At 43.6% G+C, this 23,964-nt stretch overlaps 1 protein-coding gene across 1 annotated transcript in view; it reads right to left on the minus strand.

Annotated features, from left to right (window-relative positions):
- ST7 (suppression of tumorigenicity 7) overlaps window positions 1-23,964 on the minus strand; it is a 261,962-nt gene that overhangs the window by 57,438 nt on the left and 180,560 nt on the right. The window contains 2 exon segments of the mRNA XM_030216373.1: window positions 16,498-16,652; window positions 23,531-23,606. Coding sequence (XP_030072233.1) covers window positions 16,498-16,652; window positions 23,531-23,606 — 231 coding nt within the window.

Below are 23,964 nucleotides of genomic sequence, written 5' to 3' on the forward strand. Positions count from 1 at the left end.
TCCCCGCTGCTGTGCTGGTTCTGGGGTTTAAAATGGTGGCTGCGAACTCTCGCGAGACTACCATGAAAGGTCATAGATGCCATTATAAACTGTGGAGCCGCCACGGGCAGCAGCATGGAAGAAGGTGGAAAAGGGGATTTGGAGGGACACGCTGGGCTTTGGGAGGGTAACAGGGGAGATCGGAGGACATGATGGACATGGAGAAAGGTAAGGGATGCGGGGGCATCGGTAGCGTTGTGGGGGGGTGGCAGTAGTGTGTGGGACAGAGGGTGGCGGCAGTGGGCAGAGTATCCCCAGTGCCCGGGGGTCCAGAGTACTCTCAGTCCGTCCCTGATTGTTTTGATATCACGTCAAATCTAACCTTCATTTAAATATGTCATAGAAACAGCACAAATACTATACAATATTTTAAGAGTACAATTTTAAATTCAATACAGGCTGTTACAGGAAGACAAAGCAAATGCTTAAAGATAGGGATTTTTACTCTGTCAAATTTAGACCTAAATAAAATAATCTTTGTGGCTGTATTTGTAGAAGTTGCAACTGAGATATTAAAATGTTAGAACTGCCTAAACACAAGCCCCCTGATATTCAGCCAGTGGCAGGCAGCTCTCTGACTGCCCACCGCCAGCGTTCAACTCGGATATTCAATGTCAGGACCGCTTCTGGTGACCGGAATTGAATATCTGGGTTTTTCCACACTGACTAGCACATGACTGGCTAAGCCAATATTCAGTCTTAACTGGCCATGGTTTAGCAGGCAAAGATAAGCCTGCTCTTTACGTTGGCCCTAATTTTCATGCTAAGCTGGCTGGTTAAGTTCCAAATATCGGGACTTAGCCAGTCATGTCCCCAACATCTCCAGTTTTTTTTTTCAGCGATAACTGGGTATTTACAGTGGTGATAACCGGGTAAATGCCACTGAAAATGACCCGGTTATCTGTTGATGCAAGCTAACTGGTCAGCAGTCATTCCTGGCTGGTTAACCACTTTCAATATCATCCAGAAAGAATTACAATAGTCTAAATCATTTTCTTCTTCTGAGGCCTGTCACAAACTTGATGGACCTGTTCAAATTTTACTGGAGTAGCTCCATAATCAGGGACACATATGCACAATAAATCTCATTTAGGAAGGGAGGCACATTCTCTCACCCCTCTACTCAAAAAACCCCAAAGACTGGATAGTATTTCTTCTGAGGCAGTTTTCTAGTCAGCTCCTTGTTAGGAGCAGAATTTTCCTGCTCCTTTAATTTGGAGTAGAAGAATGCATTAGAATTAATCTGTTTTAGGGGGTAATTGTATAAGGGTAGAGGGTGATCAAACCTGTTTTTCAGTTTCAGCTGAAGCCGAATCTACACCCAAAATTCACTGTAGAGTTTTAGCCGAAGTGGAAACTGAAAATGGAAACAGCAAGCCCCGCCCCCCCCCAAACAAATGCGGGCCCCACTCCAGCCTCACTCCATCCTCCCAAAACAAAAATGGGCCCCCACCGTAGACCCCCCCCCGGGCCTACCTTACAAACACTGGTGGTATAGTGACCTCGTCAGGACAGGAGCTTGATAACTTCCCTGGTTAGTGTGCAAAAATGTAGTACTGCCTTTTAATAAATCTAGGAGGCCTTTACTAAGCCATGGTAAAAGTGGCCTGCGGTAGTGTGGGCCCGCTGCCTGGGCATTTTTTAAGCGTGGCTGGGGGGAAAAAAGGCTTTTTTCAAGGCAGTAAATGGATGTGCACTAGACTTAAAGGTAGTGGTAAAGGCAATTGCGCTATACGTGTGGTACTCATGCAGCACGAGCCAATGTGGCCACGCTACCAATTACCACCTAGAATGCTCCCTGCGGTAGAAATTGAAAAAATATTTTCTACCACAAGAAACAGCGCATGCAACTTCGACATTACCACTGGGTATGCACGTACCCGGGTAATAGTGTCGATTTTGGCTTGCACTACATGTGCCGTAGCCCTATTGCTGCTTTGTAAAGGGGCCCCATAGCCCTGTAGCCTAGTGGTTAGTGCAGTGGACCTTGATCCTGGGGAACTGAGTTCAATTCCCACCTGCAGCACATTGTGATTCTGTGCAAATCACCTAACCCTCCATTGCCCCTGGTACAAAAATAAGTACCTGAATATATGTAAACCACTTGAATGTAGTTGCAAAAACCTCAAAAAGGCAGTATATCAAGTCCCATTTCCCTTTCCCCTTTATCTGTCATTCTGCATAAACAAACTGCCTAAGTCAGTGGTTCCCAAACCTGGTCCTGGAGGCAGTCAGGTTTTCACAATGAATATTCATGAGAGAGATTTGTATGCACTGCCTCCTTAGTATGTACATCTCTCGCATGAATATTCATTGTGGATATCTTTAACTACCCTAATCACTCCCTTCCTTCTTCTCTCTTCCCTACTTAATCTCTGCACAATACTAACTGTATCTGATATCCTGGAACGACAATGTTAATAAAACTATGTAAACCACATTGAACCTGCAAATAGGTGGGAAAATGTGGGATACAAATGCAATAAATAAATAAATGAAAATCTGACTGGCTGGGGTGCCTCCAGGACCAGGCTTGGGAACCACTGGCCTAAGTGCAAGCATGAATGTCAGGTAAGAAATGAATGAGGCATGAGAAAAAGAGGGAGTAAAGATGAAAGTTTAAGAAAATGTAAGTTTAGACTACAGTAAGAGTGAGGATATGAATGTTGTCAATGAGATATAAATTATTAGATTATGCCAAATGGGTTTTGAGTAGGTAAACACTGCAGTATAAGAAAACGTATACTAGGCCTTTAAAAGTAGCTTTTGCACTAGAAAATTTATATGGTGTTTATTTAAAGGGAAGGCCGCTAAAAGTTTAATTTATGTAATAAGTGGTAGAGTAAAAGGAGGGAGTTATAGCAAACAGTGTTCTTATTTTACATGAAACTTAAAAATGTTTTAAAATTGCAAAAGTTACTCTTTTAAGAAACAGTAGTAGCTTCTTATGTTTTGGCGACCATTTTAGAATCATTGTACAACTCTCGATTTTAGCCCTTCTTTGTAATTGGGTATAACCTTTAAGTTGATTCGTAAAATCCAACTAATTCAGCATTCAGACTAATTTTTTGTAAGTCTTGAGGTGACCATGTGGTTCCTCTTTTGAAGGATATTGACTACCAGTACAAGCTCAGATCCATTTGAAGATGTTGTGCCTAGTATTCAAGATTTTAGAAGGAACTTGTTCAGAGAGTTTATCGAAACTGGTAAAAATATTAAACTCCAACATAATTCTAGGAGGTGTAATCAGTTACTCTTGGCTTTCCCTACGGTTAAATATGCGAGACTTAAGGCTTTATTCTCTCAATCCTTTTTATTTTTAGCAGTTCAATTGTGGAATAATCTTCTTGTAGATTTAAATTTGTCATTGAAAATGTATTTGTTTGCTAAGTTTGGTAAGATATGATATTTTGGCTGATTTGTTTCTTTCAATGTTTGTAATTCTTGATGTTCTGTATCAATATCTTTCTATTCTTATTGTATCTCACCTTGAATCTCGAGTTGAGGGAGTTAGCGGGTGATAAATCCTCTATAGCATATAACATGACATAACAATTGCAACAACATTCCAGCCTGGACATTTGGAAGTGGAGTATTTAGTTAACTAGGTGTTTGTAGCATCTACGCAAGTTGATAAATGAAGCATTTACAGCGACTTCTCCTGTGGTCTCTGAATAGCATTTTTCAGGCACTGATGAACATCTTTGTTTTGTGCCAAACATCTGGTGGATGCCTCTACAGTTGCTCAACCAGGCTCAAAAACTTCCTCCTCTTCAGCCTTTATAAACCAAAACAATGTAGGGTGAATTCAGCCCTATGTCTATAAAACTGAGCAGAATATAACAGAAAACTGCCCAAGTCCAATGGTATTTCACACGCAAAAATGCAGCACATAATATAAATCATCATCAACATTTCTGGCCTTTTTCAGAAACATTTCTGTGGTTGATTTGTACCAGCAATTTGTTCACAGATAATCTAGTTTAGGCTTCCCCAGAGCTATGTAGTCTGAGCATTTAAATGCATATCTCCATCATCGACTGCTATCAAACAGCAATAAAAGACTGTTTGAAATATTGCTCTAGGCCCTGGTTCATGTTTGGTGATATTGCTATCATTGGCTAGTAACTTATAACATTTTAATGTACAGTACCTATATAAACATGGTTAACAATTGCACATGCATATGGATCACCACAGATTCTGGAAGAAAGAGCTAGAAACAGTTACTCATCTCGTGGCTGGCTGTGAAGTGCTGATGGCGGAAACTCTTTACACAGAAAGGCACAGCAAGATGGCGTTTCTCATTCATTGGAAACTCTGGTAAGCATTATAACATCAGTGTACTGGAGAAGCATTGGGATCATGACCCGAAGAGAGTTGCGGAAAACGTCCTGATTAAAAGCTGGTTGCAAGAAAACCGGATTATAGTGGTAAAACACCAGGGGGTCAATATTCAGTTGGCGGTGCTCAGTGTTTTGCTGGCCACTACCAACATTATGCTAGAAATTCAATGGCAGGCCATATCCTGGCTTGGCATTTAATTTTCAGGTTTATACTTTTGACACTGTTGATCACCGCCTATTCCTTGATACGCTGTCCTCACTTGGATTTCAGGGCTCTGTTCTTTCATGGTTTTTCTTCTTATCTCTCCCATCACACTTTTAGTGTATAATCTGGTGGATTCTCCTCCACTTCTATCCACTATCAGTTGGTTTACCTCAGGGCTCTGTCTTGGGACCTCTTCTTTTCTTCATCTATACTTCTTCCCTTGTGTTCTGATCTCCTCCCATTGTTTTCAGTATCAATTTTATGCTGATGCCTCCCAGATCTACCTCTCCACACCAGAATTTCAGCAGGAATCCAGGCCCAAGTCTCAGCCAGCCTGTCTGACATTGCTGCCTGTATATCTCACCGCCATCTGAAACTAAACATGACCAAGACTGAGCTTCTTATCTTTCTCCCTAAAACCCACTTCTCCTCTTCCCCCATTCTCTATCTCTGTGGATAATGCTCTCATCTTTCCTGACTCATCAGCTCGTAACCTTGGGGTCATCTTTGACTCCTCTCTCTCTTTCTCTGCACATTTCCAACAGATTGCTAAAACCTGTCATTTCTTTCTCTATAATATCACCAAATTCGTCCTTTCCTTTTTGAGCACACTACCCAAAACCCTTATCCACACTCTTATCACCTCTCACTTCTTAAACTACTGCAACTTGCTTCTCACAGGTCTCCCACTAAGCCATCTCTCTCCCATTTGATCTGTTGAAAATTCTGCAGCATGACTTATATTCTGCCAGTGCTGCTATGCTCATATTAGCCCTCTCCTCAAGTCACTGCATTGGCTCCGTATCTGTTTCCGCATACATTTCAAACTCCTCTTATTGACTTACAAGTGCATTCACTTTGCAGCTCCTCAGTACCTCTCCACTCTTATCTCTCCCTACACTCCTCCCTGGGAATTCCATTCATTTGGTGAATCTCTCTTATTTGCATCCTTCTCCTCCACTGCCAACTCCAGGCTCTGTTCCTTTTATCTTGCTGCACCATATGCCTGGAATAGACTTCCTGAGTCAATACATCAAGTTCCATCTCTGGCCATCTTCAAATCTAGGCTAAAAGTCCACCTTTTTGAGGTTGCTTTTAACTCCTAACCCCTATTCACTTGATCAGTACCCATGTCTGTTTTATTATTCCTACCTTAAGTAATTCTCTTATTTGTCCTGTTTGTCTGTCCTTAGATTGTAAGCTCTGTCGAGCAGGGACTTTTCTTACATGTTCATGTGTACAGCGCTGCGTACATTTAGTAGTGCTATAGAAATGATAAGCAGTAGTAGTAGCAGCAGTAGCTAAAACATAGGCAGTTAAGTGCAATATTCAGCACTTAACTGACTATCCAGCTTATAATTGAAAAAGAAAAACGCCTATATTGCGACCCAAATCGGGAGATAGACGTTTATCTCACAAAAACGAATAAAGCGATATAATCGAAAGCCGAATTTGGACGTTTTCAACTGCACTCTGTCGCGGATGCGGACAAAGTTGATGGGGGTGTGTCAAAGGCGTGATGAAGGCGGAACTGGGGCGTGGTTATCGGCCGATCAGAGATAGGCGCCTTTCGCCGATAATGGAAAAAAAATATGCGTTTTTAGCGAAAATTTAGGGCACTTTTCCTGGACCCTGTTTTTCCACGAATAGGGCCCCAAAATGTGCCCTAAATGACCAGATGACCACTGGAGGGAGTCGGGGATGACCTCCCCTGACTCCCCCAGTGGTCACAAACCCCCTCCCACCACAAAAATATGCCGTTTCACAACTTTTTATGTTCACCCTCAAATGTCATACCCACCTCCCTGGCAGCAGTATGCAGGTCACTGGAGCAGTTATTAGGGGTGCAGTGGACGTCAGGCAGGTAGACCCAGGCCCATCCCCCCCACCTGTTACACTTGTGCTGGTAAATGGGAGCCCTCCACACCGCCCCCCAACCCACTGTACCCACATGTAGGTGCCCCCCTTCACCCCTTAGGGCTATAGTAATGGTGTAGACTTGTGGGCGGTGGGTTTGGGGGGGTTTGGGGGCTCAACACACAAGGGAAGGGTGCTATGCACCTGGGAGCTCTTTTACCTTTTTTTTTGTTTTTGTAAAAGTGCCCCCTAGGGTGCCCGGTTGGTGTCCTGGCATGTGAGGGGGACCAGTGCACTACGACTCCTGGCCTCTCCCACGAACAAATGCCTTGGATTTATTCGTTTTTGAGCTAGGCGCTTTCATTTTCCATTATCGCTGAAAACAAAAACGCCCAGCTCACACATTGTTGAATAAAACATGGACGTCTATTTTTTTCAAAAATACGGTTCGGTCCGCCCCTTCACGGACCCGTTCTCGGAGATAAACGCCCATGGAGATAGACGTTTTCATTCGATTATGCCCCTCCAAATAGGTCACCGCATAAAGATAGTCTGACTTTTATGTAGTCCTATTTATGCGATTACCTTGGCCAGTTAGCTCAACCTCCGGAACGCTCCCCTCAATATAGCTGGTTTTGAGATGGGCGCTAACTGGACAATTTCAGTAACACTAACCAGTTAAGTGCTGCTGAAAATGACCAGTTATCCCTGAATAAGTGATTTAACTGACCATGAGCAGTTTCTGGAAAGTTAAATCGCTTTGACTATTGACCCGCAGAATGGCATTGATTATAGAGGTGTTGGTCCAAAGCGATTACTCTGTGACACGTGGAGGGAGAGAAATCCTCAACTACCAAGAAATGCAGTCTGATACCAAGAAAATGTGGAAGAAGGACAAAGATATATTTCCCATTGATTTGGGTGCCAAAGGCCTAATTAAGAAGAATTTCCAAGCACACATGAATAAATTGCCTATACATGTAACAGCTTATGAACTTCAGAAGAAGCTTTCTTTAGCACAAGGCAAGTAATATGGTGAGCATTAGCAGTAAATTTGAGAGACTGAAATAGCATAGTAACATATAGTAACATAGTAGATGACGGCAGGAAAAGACCTGCATGATCCATCCAGTCTGCCCAACAAGATAAATTCATATGTGCTACTTTTTATTGTACCTGACCTCTTCAGGGCACATATTCCACATACCCTGGGTTAGGAGTGAGGTTCATTCCAATCATGGTATGTGCAAAAATAACCCACTTGGACCCATTGCCTCCCAAGACAAATATCACATTCCAATTCCCAACAGTTGCTTCTTAGCAAAAAGGAACTTCCTACAGTAATACAGGCTATGAATATTCATTGCGTTAGATTCATTGCTGTTGCTCCTGTTTTAGTAACTTCATACTCATCTACAACGAGTCGTAAGCAGAAAACAGAGCTAAGTGGCTAAAGCAGAGGCTACCAACCCAACGCAGTGGAAGACTAGGGGTGCAGAAAAATTACTAAAAAGGCAATTCTAGAAATGGTGCACAGCAGTTATGCATGCTTTCCACAAAAAAAGGGGCACCTGAATTGTCAGTTATGTGCATTAATGAACTACACTCTATTCTGTCAGGTAGTGCGTAATTGCCTTACGTGGAGTGGAGGAGTAGTCTAGTGGTAAGTGTAGCGGACTTTGATCCTGGGCATCTGGGTTTGATTCCCACTGCAGCTCCCTGTGATTCTAGGCAAGTAACATAACCCTCAATTGCCCCAGATACAAAAATGTACCTGTATATACTATCCTGCTTATTTTCGAAAGAGAAGGGCGCCCATCTTCCGACACAAATCGGGAGATGTGCAGCCAAATCGGCATAATCAAAAGCTGATTTTGGCCACCCTCAACTGCAGTCCATCGCAGGAGCGGCCAAAGTTTAAGGGGGCGTGTCGGACGCATAACGAAGGCAGGACTGGGGCGTGGTTAACCACATGGGTGCCCTTGGCCGATAATGGAAAAAAGAAGGCCGGCCCTGACAAGCATTTGGCCAACTTTACTTGGTCCATTTATTTTTAGGACCAAGCCTCAAAAAGGTGTCCAAACTGACCAGATGACCACTGGAGGGAATCGGGGATTTCCCCCCCCCCCTACTCCCCCAGTGGTCACCAACCCCCTACCACCCTAAAAAAAAAATTAAACATTTTTTTGCCAGCCTCTATGCCAGCCTGAAATGTCATACCCAGCTCCATGACAGCAGTATGCAGGTCCATGGAGCAGATTTAGTGGGTGCAGCACACTTCAGGTAGGCGGCCCCAGGCCCATCCCCCCCCCCCCTACCTGTTACACTTGTGGTGGTAAATGTGAGCCCTCCAAAACCCACCCGAAACCCACTGTACCTACATGTAGGTGCCCCCCTTCACCCATAAGGGCTATGGTAGTGGTGTACAGTTATGGTGAGTGGGTTTTGGGGGATATTTGGTGGGCTCAGCACCCAAGGGAAGGGAGCTATGTACCTGGGAGCAATTTATGAAGTCCACGGCAGTGCCCCCTAGGGTGCCCGGTTGGTGTCCTGGCATGTGAGGGAGACCAGTGCATTACAAAAGCTGGCTCCTCCCACGACCAAATGGTTTGGATTGGCCGGTTTTGAGATGGCCGGCCTCTGTTTCCATTATCGGTGAAAACCTAGGCTGGTCATCTCTAAGTCTGGCGATCTCAACATTTAGGTCGACCATCTCTAAGGTTGACCTAAATGTTGAGATTTGGCCGGCCTCGACTGTATTATCGAAACGAAAGATGGCCACCATCTTGTTCGATAATACGGTTGACTCCGCCCCTTCCCAGGGCCGTCCCTGGAGATGGGCGCCCTTAGAGATGGGCGCTCCCATTCGATTATGCCCCTCCATGTAAACCTCTTTGAATGTAGTTGCAAAACCACAGAAAAGCAGTATACCAAGTCCCATTTCCCTTTCACCTAGCATACACCTACAAAGGGGGCATATTCATGGGTGGGGGTATAGGCAGGCCATGGGTGTGTCCATGCACACATATTATAGAATATCAGATGTGCATACAGTGGCAATTTTAGGCATGCCCACTTACGTCTACCATTGACTTGGCGTAAATAGGAGCACCTTTCTTTTGGTGCAGCAATGCAGGATTGTGCTATTATTGTATAACAATATCAGGGCACCCTAATTCTGTTATAGAAACAGCGCTCCTCATGCTGCATCTGGCCCCAATGACTGTAATTTTATTTTATTTTTTAATTTTCTACATTTTGCTGCAGTTTTTCCTTTTTTATACCCTCAATTTTCTTCCTACTTTTTAATTACAGTGCACTCCATTTAAGTGCACGTCGGATAATTGCATGCTCTGTTTAACTGCATGCCGTACTTTGGTCCCGTTTTTGGCGACATCAGTTTCAATGGGGACAAACTTTGGTTTAGCGAAAACCAATGATAAGTGCAAGATTCAATTATATGCATGGTTTAAGACCGCTCCTCTGCAGGAAAGACAATTACCCGCATATAGACTGGGTTAATGTAACATCTGTAAACGCAAGGGACATAAGATTTCTTGATGAAATCAAGGACAGCTTCATGGAACAGCTAGTTCAGGAGCCGACAAGAGAAGGAAAAATACTAGACTTAGTCCTTAGTGGTGCTCATGATCTAGTGCAGGGGGGTAACGATACGAGGGCCCGCTTGATAACAGTGATCATAATATGATCGGTTTTGATATTGGCATTGAAGGAAGTGAAACTAGGAAATCAAGTACGCTAGCGTTAACTTTAGAAAAGGTGATTACGACAAAATGAGAAAAATGGTGAAAAAAAGACTGAAAGGAGCAGCTCGCAGAGTAAAAAACTTGCATCAGGCGTGGATGCTGTTTAAAAACACCATCCTTGGAGGTTCAGGACAAATATATTCCACGTATTAGAAAAAAGGGAAAAAAGACTAAACGTCAGCCGGCGTGGCTAAACAGTAAGATAAAGGAAATCATTAGAGCCAAAAAACAATCCTTCAGAAAGTGGAGAAGAGAACCAACTGAAAGTAACAGGATAGATCATAAGGAATGCCAAGCCAAATGCAAAGCGGAGATAAGGAGGGCAAAAAAGGACTTTGAGAAGAAATTAGCGTTGGAAGCAAAAATACATAGTAAAAATTTTTTTTAGATACATTAAAAGCAGGAAACCGGCCAAAGAGTCGGTTGGGCCGCTGGACGAAAATAGTGTTAAAGGGGCGATCAAGGAGGACAAAGCCGTAGCGGAGAAATTAAATGAATTCTTTGCTTCGGTCTTCACCGAGGAGGATTTGGGGGGGACACCGGTGCCGGAAAGAATATTTGAAGCGGGGGGAGTCGGAGAAACTAAACAAATTCTCTGTAACCTTGGAGGATGTAATGGGTCAGTTCAGCAAGCTGAAGAGTAGTAAATCACCGGGACCTGATGGTATTCATCCCAGAGTATTAATAGAACTAAAAATGAACTTGCGGAGCTACTGTTAGAAATATGCAATCTGTCCCTAAAATCGAGTGTAGTACCGGAAGACTGGAGGGTAGCCAATGTTACTCCGATTTTTAAGAAGGGTTCCAGAGGAGATCCGGGAAATTATAGACCGGTGAGTCTGACGTCGGTGCCGGGCAAGATGGTGGAGGCTATTATTAAGAATAAAATTGCAGAGCATATACAAAAACATGGACTGATGAGACAAAGTCAGCACGGATTTAGTGAAGGGAAGTCTTGCCTCACCAATCTAATGCATTTTTTTGAGGGGGTAAGCAAACATGTGGACAATGGGGAGCCGGTTGATATTGTATATCTGGATTTTCAGAAGGCGTTTGACAAAGTGCCGCACGAAAGGACTCCTGAAGAAATTGCAGAGTCATGGAATCGGAGGTAGGGTATTATTATGGATTAAGAACTGGTTGAAAGATAGGAAGCAGAGAGTAGGATTGCGTGGCCAGTATTCTCAGTGGAGGAGGGTAGTTAGTGGGGTCCCGCAGGGGTCTGTGCTGGGTCCGTTGCTTTTTAATGTATTTATAAATGACCTAGAGATGGGAATAACTAGTGAGGTAATTAAATTCGCCGATGACACAAAATTATTCAGGGTCGTCAAGTCGCAGGAGGAATGTGAACGATTACAGGAGGACCTTGCGAGACTGGGAGAATGGGCGTGCAAGTGGCAGATGAAGTTCAATGTTGACAAGTGCAAAGTGATGCATGTGGGTAAGAGGAACCCGAATTATAGCTACGTCTTGCAAGGTTCCGCGTTAGGAGTTACGGATCAAGAAAGGGATCTGGGTGGCGTCGTCGATGATACGCTGAAACCTTCTGCTCAGTGTGCTGCTGCGGCTAGGAAAGCGAATAGAATGTTGGGTGTTATTAGGAAGGGTATGGAGTCCAGGTGTGCGGATGTTATAATGCCGTTGTATCGCTCCATGGTGCGACCGCACCTGGAGTATTGTGTTCAGTACTGGTCTCCGTATCTCAAAAAAGATATAGTAGAATTGGAAAGGTACAGCGAAGGGCGACGAAAATGATAGTGGGGATGGGACGACTTTCCTATGAAGAGAGGCTGAGAAGGCTAGGGCTTTTCAGCTTGGAGAAGAGACGGCTGAGGGGAGATATGATAAAAGTGTATAAAATAATGAGTGGAATGGATCGGGTGGATGTGAAGCGACTGTTCACGCTATCCAAAAATACTAGGACTAGAGGGCATGAATTGAAGCTACAGTGTGGTAAATTTAAAACGAATCGGAGAAAATTTTTCTTCACCCAACGTGTAATTAGACTCTGGAATTCGTTGCCGGAGAACGTGGTACGGGCGGTTAGCTTGACGGAGTTTAAAAAGGGGTTAGATAGGTTCCTAAAGGACAAGTCCATAGACCGCTATTAAATGGACTTGGAAAAATTCCGCATTTTTAGGTATAACTTGTCTGGAATGTTTTTACGTTTGGGGAGCGTGCCAGGTGCCCTTGACCTGGATTGGCCACTGTCGGTGACAGGATGCTGGGCTAGATGGACCTTTGGTCTTTCCCAGTATGGCACTACTTATGTACTTATGTACTTATGTAAGCGTGCGCATGGAATATGGAAGCTGATTGGCGCATGACAAAGGGGCGGTAAATTTGAAATCTCATTGATTAACTGCCACAGGCAGAATAAGCGAAAGAATATTGTTAGAGTGTACAATAGAGTCGTCGTCGTCGCACAACTGTAAAACTTTACCACTGGCTGAATGAATAGAAGTTCTTAAAAAATTAGAAAACAAACAAAGTCAAGCATCTATTGCTAAAGAATATGGTGTCAATCCCAGTCAAATTTCATGTATCTTGAAGGAGAAAGACCAGGTTCTGGAAGACTGGCAAAACAATACAAATCTACAACGGAAACGAAAACGGGCGGGAAAAGCTGAGGAGGTAGAAGATGCTCTTCTTTGGTGGTTTTTTCAAGTCAGGAGCAGACAGTTTCCTGTCAGTGGTCCACTGCTTATGGAGAAAGCTAATCAGCTAGCTGAAAGTCTTGGACTAACTGAATTCAAAGCCACTGTTGGATGGTTGGAAAGATGGAAGGAGAGGAACAACATAAAATTCAAGAAACAGCATGGTGAAAAACAAGATGCTGATGACTGTGGTGCTGAAAATTGGGTTGTTTCAGTTCTTCCTACCATCTTGAACGAGTTTGCACCTCGTGACATTTTCAATGCTGATGAAAACGAACTCTACTGGCGAGTGATTCCTGATGGAACACTTGCATTCAAACAAGTCAAAACTACAGGAAGTAAAACGTTGAAGGACCGACTGACGATCCTCCTTTGCTGCAATATGGATAGGAGTGAGAAGTTGGAACCACTCATCATTGGAAAGAGCAAACAGCCCCGTTGCTTCAAGAATGTTAAGCGACTTCCTGTGTCATACAAGGCTAACGCAAATTCATGGATGACTGGGGAAATTTGGAAGCAGTGGCTAAAGAAGTTAGACACTAGAATGTGGGCACAAAAGCGTCAGATTTTGTTGCTTTGTGATAATTGTGCTGCACACAGTGAAGATGTCAGGCTGTCTAATGTCAAGGTGGTCTTCCTGTCACCAAACACTACCTCTCTGATCCAACCTATGGATCAGGGCATAATAGCCAATTTCAAACAACATTATTGGGCTCTTGTGCTACGTCGTTTGATGAGCGTTATGGATGACCAGATTGGCAAGGATAAACGTGCTGTTGAACTGGCTCATAATCTATCACTGTTGGATTCCCTACATATGCAGAAAGAAGCCTGGAATCATGTTACACAGGCAACCATTGTGAACTGCTACAAGCGGGCAAGCTTCGTTAGGCTGAACATGGGACTGACAGCCCTAAACTGGCAATATAAAATGGGGCCAGGTCTGGGACAGAATGAGGGCATGAATAAAAATGGTCTGGAAAGTGGTGCTGTTCAGATGCTATTTGGATAACTTATGCGTTGTAGCTGGGTTGCCCATCCAAGACCCAGCCAGGCTTGACCCTGCTTAGCTGCCTCTTCCTCCACACGACTGCCTTCACTCCACAGCAATCTGGCCCCTCTGAGCCTTGGCTCCAGGCCCTGCGAACTCCTAGGACTTACTCCTCCCTCCGTTCCTTTCACAGAGGCACATTCAAAGCCCAATGTTTATAAGTAAGAGCTTTTATTTTCTTGCTTCAAATCAAACAAAACATCCTTCACTCCAGGTTGTTTAGGCCAGCAGGCCAGAGCACAATTCAGGTTCAACACAGTCAAATTCAGGTTCAAAACAGTCCATATAACTTCAATTCAGGTTCAAAAACAGTCCATATAACTTCACTTCACTTTAGCTCAGATTACGTCACTTAGGGAACAGTACATTATCAGAGGGAAAACCCAATAGCTTAGTAGGTTGCAGCCCAGACCTTTTTAGTATGCAACAGTCTACACAGTCTTTCTTGCACCTTCTTACAGCACGGTTACATAGCTTTATTCCCACCTGGTTCAGGCTGGGGTTTCAATTGTGCCCAGCTCTCTTTCTCTCCCACAGACTGCACCTGTTTCCTCTTTAGTAGAGAGTTCCCCCAGTGCCTCAGCCTCTCTCCTCCAGTCTTCCACCAGTCTCTCCAAGGTACAGCTAGCCACCCTCTTACAGCAGCTTTTTGGGTTTGAGCCAGGGCTCCAATCTCCATCTGTTCCTCCCCTAGCCCTTCAGAATCTCCATTTTATCCTCCTCTCTAACTTCCCCTGCCCCCAATCTCTCCAGCTGGCCCTCATCACCTTTCTCAGAGACCATTTCCCAATCTTCTATCTCCTCCTCTAACTCTGCACAGCGGGTGGGGAAGAAAAGGATTCTGGGACTGGTAGTTCCTCCCCTTCTTCCTTAACCCACCCAACCTCTCTGCCTCCGGTAGCCCAGCTTCCTGAATGTGGGTGTTGTGCACATGAAATCTGCCCCGTCGGGATTCCCTGGCTCCCTGTACCCCCTTTCTTCACGCCTTCCCGGATCCCCTTTCACCTGCACTCCCACAGCGTTTACTTTGTCCTGCTGAATTTCATCGCTATCTAGATAATGGCCAGTGATTAGCAGTATATGCAGTACAAAAATATATAAATATATAGGCACTGCTATACTGGGACAGACTGAAGGTCCATCAAGCCCAGCATGGAAGAAGTTACCATGGGATTCCCATTAGGATAGAGGAAGTTACCGAGGGATTCTCGCAGAAATATAGTCGAAATATCTGGTGACTCCAGAATGAGGCTTGGAATGCACTGAGACAGGAAAGTGGAGCACCAGAATAAGGCTTGGAATGTATGGAGAGAGGCAGTAGGAGAGCCAGAATGAGGCTTGGAATGCCCAGAGAGGAAGCTGGAACACCAGACTGAGGCTTGGAACACTCACTGGTTCAATAGTGAATACCATCCAAAAAACCACAGGAAGCTCTTGGGGTTGGGGAAAGCAGAGGGCTGTGAGCAAGAAATTATTGCGTCGACTCCTGAGGGTTTGGGTGAGGATGGAGGAAATCAATTGTGGGGATGGAATGGATCTTAGTGGGTACGGGTGGGTATGGGTTATATTCCATTGGAGATGGGTGAGGATGGGTGAAATTTCTGTCCCAGTGCAACCCTCTAATTCACATGTAGATGCTAGTTGCGTGATATGCAGTGTTCTATAATCTTAGCCTACACGTTGCATAGTGTGCAAATTTAAGGAAGCATTCGTGTGGGTGGGGCATTTGTGGAGCATCGGTGTCTCCCACAATTATGCACGCATGTTATAGAATAGTGTCATTTATGTGTTAACCTCTCGATTCCACACATGTGTCTAGATTTGTGCATTAAAATTTGGATGTGCTCCTGAGATGCGCATGCAAATTAACTGGCTAACAAGCCAATTAGCATCAATAATTGGGTGCCTACAACACCTATAAAGGGGGAATAGTCATTAAAATTTACACGCACATCTAGCTACGTGCTATTGCATAAGGCATGGCATCTAAGTCTAATAGCATATAACTCGAAAAGGGGCATGGTCATGGGAGAAGCCATGGACGCATCAGGGGCATTCCAAAAGGTTATGCACATTGTTACAGAATATGGCCTTAGTTTGCCTAATTTGAGCATCAGCATTTACACCAGGTTTCAGCAGGCATAAGTCTGTTGTGGGAATTGGTGCTAAGTACGATTCTATAAAATGCATGTGCCCTCTACAGAATCACGCTTAGTGCCAATTTTTTCAAGCACCGAAATTTGAGTGCCATTTACAGAATTCCTCCAAAGACATGGTGTAAGTGGGCACGCCTAAATGTTGGCATGTACATGCTGACTTATACTAGTATTCTAGAATGGAGTCTGGGCGCCCAGATCCTGTTATACAATTCACGCTTGGCGCCCAGCATTTTGGCGCACTTTATATGTCCTTGCAGTCTGCAAAGGAAGCCAAGACCATAAAAAAGAAATACGGCTGCTAATGTACTTTAGAATCAATTCCTGTTGCAAAAGTAAAGAGAATTGTTCCATTATCACTAGAGTGTATTGAACGAAAGAAATTATCCCCAGCCTAATTGCCCTGCAGTAGGCCTTACTGTGTTGGGCTTCATACTGGGTCCCATGATGCTGTAACTGCTGGCTGCGTCTGTAACAGCCTTCCCCGGCTTTCAGTGCCTGCTTAAACAACTTTTCTGCTTCCACGATGGTTGTAGCTTCTTCTTCAGCCAGTAGAATATAGGCCGTAGCACATCTGTCAATCATATCAAGGGCAAAGAGTGAAAACACTGAAAGAAATCTAAAGGAGCCAAGCACAAAACTGAAATAATAAATCACTGTGGAGCCCTTTTACTAAAGTGTAGTAAGTTTGTCACTTACCATGCTTTAATAGCAGAAATTAATATATGCTAAAGACTCGATTCTATAAATGGCGCTGAAAAAATTAGCATGGAAAAAATGCGCTTAGCGCTGTTCTATAACCCGTGCCTAATGTTAGGCATGGTGTATAGAATATGTGTAGTGCCCAGACCTGCGACTAAATTTAGGTGCGACCATTTACACCAACTAAAACCCGATGTAAGTGTCCACACCTAAATTAGGTGCAGATCGGGCGTATTCTATAAGAATGTCCGTGATTTCTAGAAATGCTCATGATCCATCCATGCCCATCCCAATCCATGCATTAGAATTTACATGCACCACTTTACAGAATACGCTTAAAAAGTTGCATGTGTAAATTCTAATTAGTGCCAATTAGTGATGATAATTGCTTGTTACTGGCCGATTATCAGCGCCAATTGGCTTGTTAAAGAATTAAGTTTGCGCGCAATTTGGCCACACTGCCAAATTCATGTGGGTGCAGTTAACTCTGGAGGAGGCAGTAAATGCATCCATAGTATCACCACGGCAACAGTTACGGCACTTGTGGGGGAACAGTGCATGCAAATTCTCACTTTAACTACTTAGTCCACTTAGTATAAGGGCTCCTGCACCTCCAGTTTCATTGCGCCAATCTTTTCAAAATAATGTTACTGATATAATTATCTAGAAAACTTTAGTTCCCCTATATGAAATGCCATCATACATAAATCTCAGACTCATCAAAGATGTTACCTATAAGTGCTCAAAAAATATTCAAATAAATAATTGTAGTAGATGTGGGAGTCCTCAGTTCATAAGCTGTGGCATTCAGTCCTCAGCAACTAGGAACAAGTTAAGGGGCTCTTGTACAAAGCAACATTAAAAAGTGGCCTTAGCTTACCCTTATGCGGGTCTTTCCCGCCCACTATGGTCATTTGTAGCGCTGCAGTAAAATGGCCAATTATTTTCAGCGTTAATGGCCAAGTTGAAGAAAACAAAAGAGGGATCCAAGGTACACAAACCAAACAAGAACAAAAAAAGCACACAAGGATCTTCGAGACTGGGACAATGGAAGAACATGTATTCAAAACATGACCCGACACGTGTCAGAAACGTCTCAATTGTCTTGTTCTTTCCAAATAAATTGGTAAAACCTAACAATAAAGCCAGTCTTTCTGTAATCGCAGGAGATGCCAGCGAAATCTAGATACTCAGTAAATACGAAAAACACTGTCAGTAGGGAAATAACGCCAGGTAGATTCATGCCGAAACACGTCCCATATCGGGTCACATTTTGAATACATTTTCTGCCATTGTCCCATTCTTGAAGGCCCTTGTGTGCTTTTTTTGTTCTTCCTTTTATGCACTAATGTAGCTAAATAACATGTGGCCATTAGCATGTGGGCCCTACCACCACCTGTTTTGTAGGTGGTAAGGGCTCATGCGCTAATCCCATGTTAGTCAGTTAGCATGCAGCAACGCTGAAGTGACAACTGATTAGTATAGATGCACCTACTCTCTGCCCCCCCAGAAACGCCTTCTCAGTGAAAAAAAATATGTCAATATTTTATGTTTCAACATTTTTTATTGAGAAATCAACCAGAGACCTTCCGACATTCTCTATATGTTTGACTTAAATAAACATCAATCAGAACAATACAGAGTATGAAAATCCCTCCTCAAATTTTTTAATTATCACCCTCCCCCCCCAGTAAACCTCCCCCCATTCCTAACTCATACATCAACCTCATCAAGAGAACTGAGTTATTGTCCACCTAGTATAGCAACAGAATTTACACCTTCCAAGCAAGAAGGGATTATTGTGTGTCAACCGTATATTGATAACCGATTAACCATCAGACTATAAGTTTTATTAATAACAACCCACTTGAAATACAAACATATTCCTCTTCCTCTCTATACCCCACTCATCATACCCTTATGCTTCTCCCATTCCCCATGACCCTAACCCATATGACCCTCTCGCCAAGACCAAGAACCCTCCTATACTATAAAATGTAAATATTTTTTAGCGTGTGGGTAGCGTGTGCACATGAATCTTACTCCGGTACACCTCAGTGAGCCCTGCGGTAAGCCCTTTCAAGCACGAGTTAGTGCTTACCACAGCTTAGTAAAAGGACCCCTAGATGAATATAGTCTTGTTTCAGGCAATCATTAATGCTCACTGGCATGTAAGTGTAACAAGTGAAAAATAATTAAAAGAAATTAATTATTCAATTTAAACATATTTGCATTCTCTATACTTCTTGGTGACTGTCTAAGAGGTCCTTGAATAAATTCAAGATATACAAAGTGCGCACTCTCTCACTGTTGGTTACCGCTTATGGTTTGGGATTCTTGCAGAACGATATTTTTTTTCCCCAAAATGGAGCTCTGTTGAACTTCTCTGCTTTATGGACACTATGCCCCGGATTCTATATAGTGCACCTAGCACTCTGTGCTGAAATCTACGCATTTTCCATAACAATGTGCGTAACTCGATTGGCTTAACAAGCTAATCAACATTGATAACAACACCTAACAAGCAATAATAGTAACATAGTAACATAGTAGATGACGGCAGAAAAAGACCTGCATGGTCCATCCAGTCTGCCCAACAAGATAAACTCATATGTGCTACTTTTTGTGTATACCTTACCTTGATTTGTACCTGTCCTTTTCAGGGCACAGTTAGTAAGTCTGCTCAGCACTATCCCCGCCTCCCAACCACCAACCCCGCGTCCCACCACCGGTTCTGGCACAGACCGTATAAGTCTGCCCAGCACTATCCCCGCCTCCCAACCACCAACCCCGCGTCCCACCACCGGTTCTGGCACAGACCGTATAAGTCTGCCCAGCACCATCCCCACCTCCCAACCACCAGTCCCGCCTCCCACCCAGGGACGTATCTGAAAGTCGGCGGTAGCGGGGGCCGAAGCCAGAGTGAGGGGACACATTATAGCCCCCCCCAGCCGCCGCCGCCGCCGCCGCCGCCATTTCCAACCCCCCCCCCGCCGCCGTGGGTACCTTTGCTGGTGGGGGACCCCAACCCCCACCAGCCGAGGTCCGCTTCCTCCTGCCGCTGCAAGGTTTTTTAAGTTCATCGGGATTCGTCCTCCGTCACTCTGTGCTGCTGTTCAAAGAAGCTGCTAGCTGAATGCAGTTTCGGACTGAGTCTGACGTCGCTGCTGCACGTTGTACGTGCAGGACGTCAGACTAATGTACAACGTGCAGCAGCGACGTCAGACTCAGTCCGAAACTGCATTCAGCTCGCAGCTTCTTTGAACAGCAGCACAGAGTGACGGAGGACGAATCCCGATGAACTTAAAAAACCTCGCAGCGGCAGGAGGAAGCGGACCTCGGCTGGTGGGGGGTGGGGTCCCCCGCCAGCAAAGGTACCACGCGGCAGTAGGGGGTCCAGGGCAAAATCTGCAGGGGCCCAGGCCCCTGTGGCCCCACACAGATACGCCCTGCTCCCACCACCGGCTCTGGCACAGACCGTATAAGTCTGCCCAGTCAGCATCCCTGCCTCCCGCCACCGGCTCTGCCACCCAATCTCGGCTAAGCTCCTTAGGATCCATTCCTTCTGAACAGGATTCCTTTATGTTTATCCCACGCATGTTTGAATTCCGTTACCGTTTTCATTTCCACCACCTCCCGCGGGAGGGCATTCCAAGCATCCACTACTCTCTCCGTGAAAAAATACTTCCTGACATTTTTCTTGAGTCTGCCCCCCTTCAATCTCATTTCATGTCCTCTCGTTCTACCACCTTCGCATCTCAGGAAAAATTAGTTTGCGGATATGGTAATAATTAGAATTTACAAGTACAACTCGCTAAGCGTATTCTTGTAATGAACTGTGCCTAAATTCTAATGTGCACAGTCAAAAGGGGAGTGAACTTGGGTGGGGTAATAGGCGTTTCGTGGGTGTTCCCAAATCTACGCCCATAGTTATAGAATATGCCCAGTGTGCGTAAAGCACAGGGATTTACGCCACATTTTTATTGGCGTAAATGGAGGTGCTAGTTTTAGGTGCTGGGATATCAACTAAGCATATTCTGTATACTGCAACTAAATCTTATAGAATACGCTTAGGCGGAAATGTTTTCCGTACGGATTTGTAAGCGCCATATATAGAATCTGGCCCTAAATGGTTCCATCCAGACAAGTGTTTGAACAAATTTTATGAACACACGATGTAGAGACAAGTTCCATTTTGTTGCACTTTGGATATATTGAATTTATTCACAGACCATCCATGAAGTATAGAGAATGTTTTTTGAACACATTTAGATTCATCTCAGCTTTATGCATCATGGCATTTTCATATAGGTGAACTAAATTTTTGTAGATAAATAAATATTTGTTCTCCTTTTTTGGGGTTTGATTTTAGTTGAAATTGAGTCCAATATAATTGGTCAATACTTTTTGTATGCAGAAACATGCCAACAAAAACTATCACCTGCCTTCTGCTAGACATTGTTCCACATGTGTAAAGACTGAAAGGCTAATATTTAAAAAATAGCAGTGTTCCTAATCTAGACACCAAGGACCTAAGTTTTAGTTGAAAATACAGGACTTTAAATTTAGGCCTGCTATTTATTTACCTAACTTTAAAGACTCATTTTATATAGAACACTGGGATTAACATTCAGACCTCCAGGTCCGGATATGTTCAATTTCCCCTGTATTTCACAAAAGGCTCTGTCGAATACAGAACCATTTACAAAATAAGTGTAAGGAAATGCAAGAGTGCATGTGTGTCTCCTGGCATGTACAGTGGGAGCAGCTATTTTGCAAATTTACAAGTGCACAAAAAAATGCGGCATCAACTCAACATCTTCCCCATATAAGTGCTGGCATTAACTTGAGAAATTAGCACTTGAGTGAGTTAGCACCCTAACTGTGATTCTACAAGGGTATGTGTAACTGCTATAGTGCGCAACTGCAAAGAGGGTGTGCGTGCGGGTGGAGCATGGGTGAGTCATAGGCAGGGCTTCCAGTTATACACATAGTGCCGGATTCTATATATTGTGTCTAAAGTTCCGTGCCTAAATCCAAGAGTATTCCATAACAATGCGCATAACTTAATTGCCTTAACAAGCCAATCAGCGTTGTTTACAGCACTTAGCAAGCAATAATGAGCACTAATTGGCAATAATTAGAATTTACGCGCACATAACTCACTAAGCATATGCTGTAACGCACTGTGCTTAAATTCTAATTCACACATCCAAAAATGGGCGTGGTTATGGACAGGGAAATGGGCATGTCATGGGCGTTCCCAAATTTACACACATTGTTATAGAATATGACCCAGTCCATGTAATTCTACGCACAAGGATTTGCACCATGTTTTTGTTGGTGTAAATGGATGCGCACAGTTTTAGGCACTGGGATATCAACTAAGCGCCTAAATCTTATAGATATGCTTAGGCGAAAATGATTTTGAACCATATTGTATACTCACTTGGCAACAACATGTTTGGATTTCAATACAGTGTTTGGATCATGTTATTATTTCTTGCCTTTAGCTGTGTTGCAGGACATGTTTATGTTGGATTATTGATATCACATGACCCCTGTGCGCCAAAACACGGCCGGTGAAGGGTCATTGATATACTGGAAACTGTCATTGATGTACAAGATTAATCTACGTTGTGGAATAAAAGTGCTTGTTCTGTTTTTGAAGGCTCTTGGTACTTTTGTTCTTTGGATTGTGCCAGCAGTTACACCATGTCTATGGCTGGTGTAACTGCTAATACTTAAATGTGAAGTGTGCCGATGGCGGGTTATGATAGTATTTTATAACCGTATCTGGTTGCACACAATGTAATTATATAATTGGCACCCAGTTATAGAACTGCCCCATTAAGTGACTCCGCTCAAATTGCAAATAGTCTTAATGTGTGGTAAAGAACTTTTCCGTGTGGACTTCAGTGGACATGTGGACACACCCCCAGTAGTTACCACACAGATTTGCAATTACCATGCTTTCACCATTAAATGTAAGTCAGACTAGTTAGAACAGTGAAAGAAATCTATTTTCGTGACCCTATGACCTTAATTATACATGGGTTTGCAGAATCCTCTGTTTTACGTCCATCGTTGACAACATACAGAAGGTTGAACAGCGAAAACATGGAATATTCCTGAAACCATTTATAGTGGCACTTGGACTCTGCCTCTTGTCTCTTCTCATCTAGGCTATAGGAGTTATTTTCCAACTCGCCCTGTAGTAACTTGTTAGGTGCAAGCCATAGGAATATGAACTCTAGACAAAAGAGTTTGGTATTGCAGATGAGCCTCTTGTGCAAGTCTTAACAAGAGGACTTCAGAAGAGAAAGGAAATAAACATATGCAGGATGTAGTCATTTTAACAGTGTCTATTCTACTACTACTACTATTTAACATTTCTAAAGCGCTACTAGGGTTACGCAGCGCTGTACAGTTAACAAAGAAGGACAGTTCCTGCTCGAAGGAACTTACAATCTAATGGACAGTATGTGCGGACAGACAAATTGGGGCAGTCTAGATTCCTGGGTAGATTCCCGTTAATTACATTGCAGGAGCTTTCTTATTTATAGATAATTTAGTAGGTGTTTTCATTTCCAATTCCCTTCCATGTGAGATTCTAGACTTGCTTGATTTCTAAGCCAAGGAAAAGACTGCCGAAGAGATCGGTCCACTTTTAAAACACCCAATTCAAGTTCACACGGCAGTTCGACATCTGATGGATTTTACAAAATGTTTTTTGACATCGATACTTACTCGTTTAACTCCAAAGCTTCGTGTGCCGCAGAAATTCTGGCTTGTGGGTTTCTTTCTCTCCAGGCCTTCTGCATTACTGCTCAACAAGGAAAATAAGCACATCTCAGTCTACCTGGCGTAATTAAGGTCAATCACCTGCTGAGAGTTGTAAGATTAGCAGAAATCAGTACAGATTCCCAAGTAGGAGTTCACATAGCAAGAGGGTGATTTAGCCACTCAGAAGACATCAAAAATAAAAAGTTTTCTTTCAGTAAACATTTGATCACCAATAGGCTATACATTTCAGAAAGGCTCAGCACATGGATGTCTTACTAACACTCAAGGTTGATCCTACCATCCCAGGGAAAATAAGTCGAGTAGAGTCCCCTCCACGTAATCCTCTCCACCCCTCCTGTTGTTTTCGGACATGATCTTCTCCAAATGTCCCCCTCCCC

Source organism: Microcaecilia unicolor, chromosome 10 (genome assembly GCF_901765095.1).
Source record: "Microcaecilia unicolor chromosome 10, aMicUni1.1, whole genome shotgun sequence".
NCBI classification, from domain to species: domain Eukaryota; kingdom Metazoa; phylum Chordata; class Amphibia; order Gymnophiona; family Siphonopidae; genus Microcaecilia; species Microcaecilia unicolor.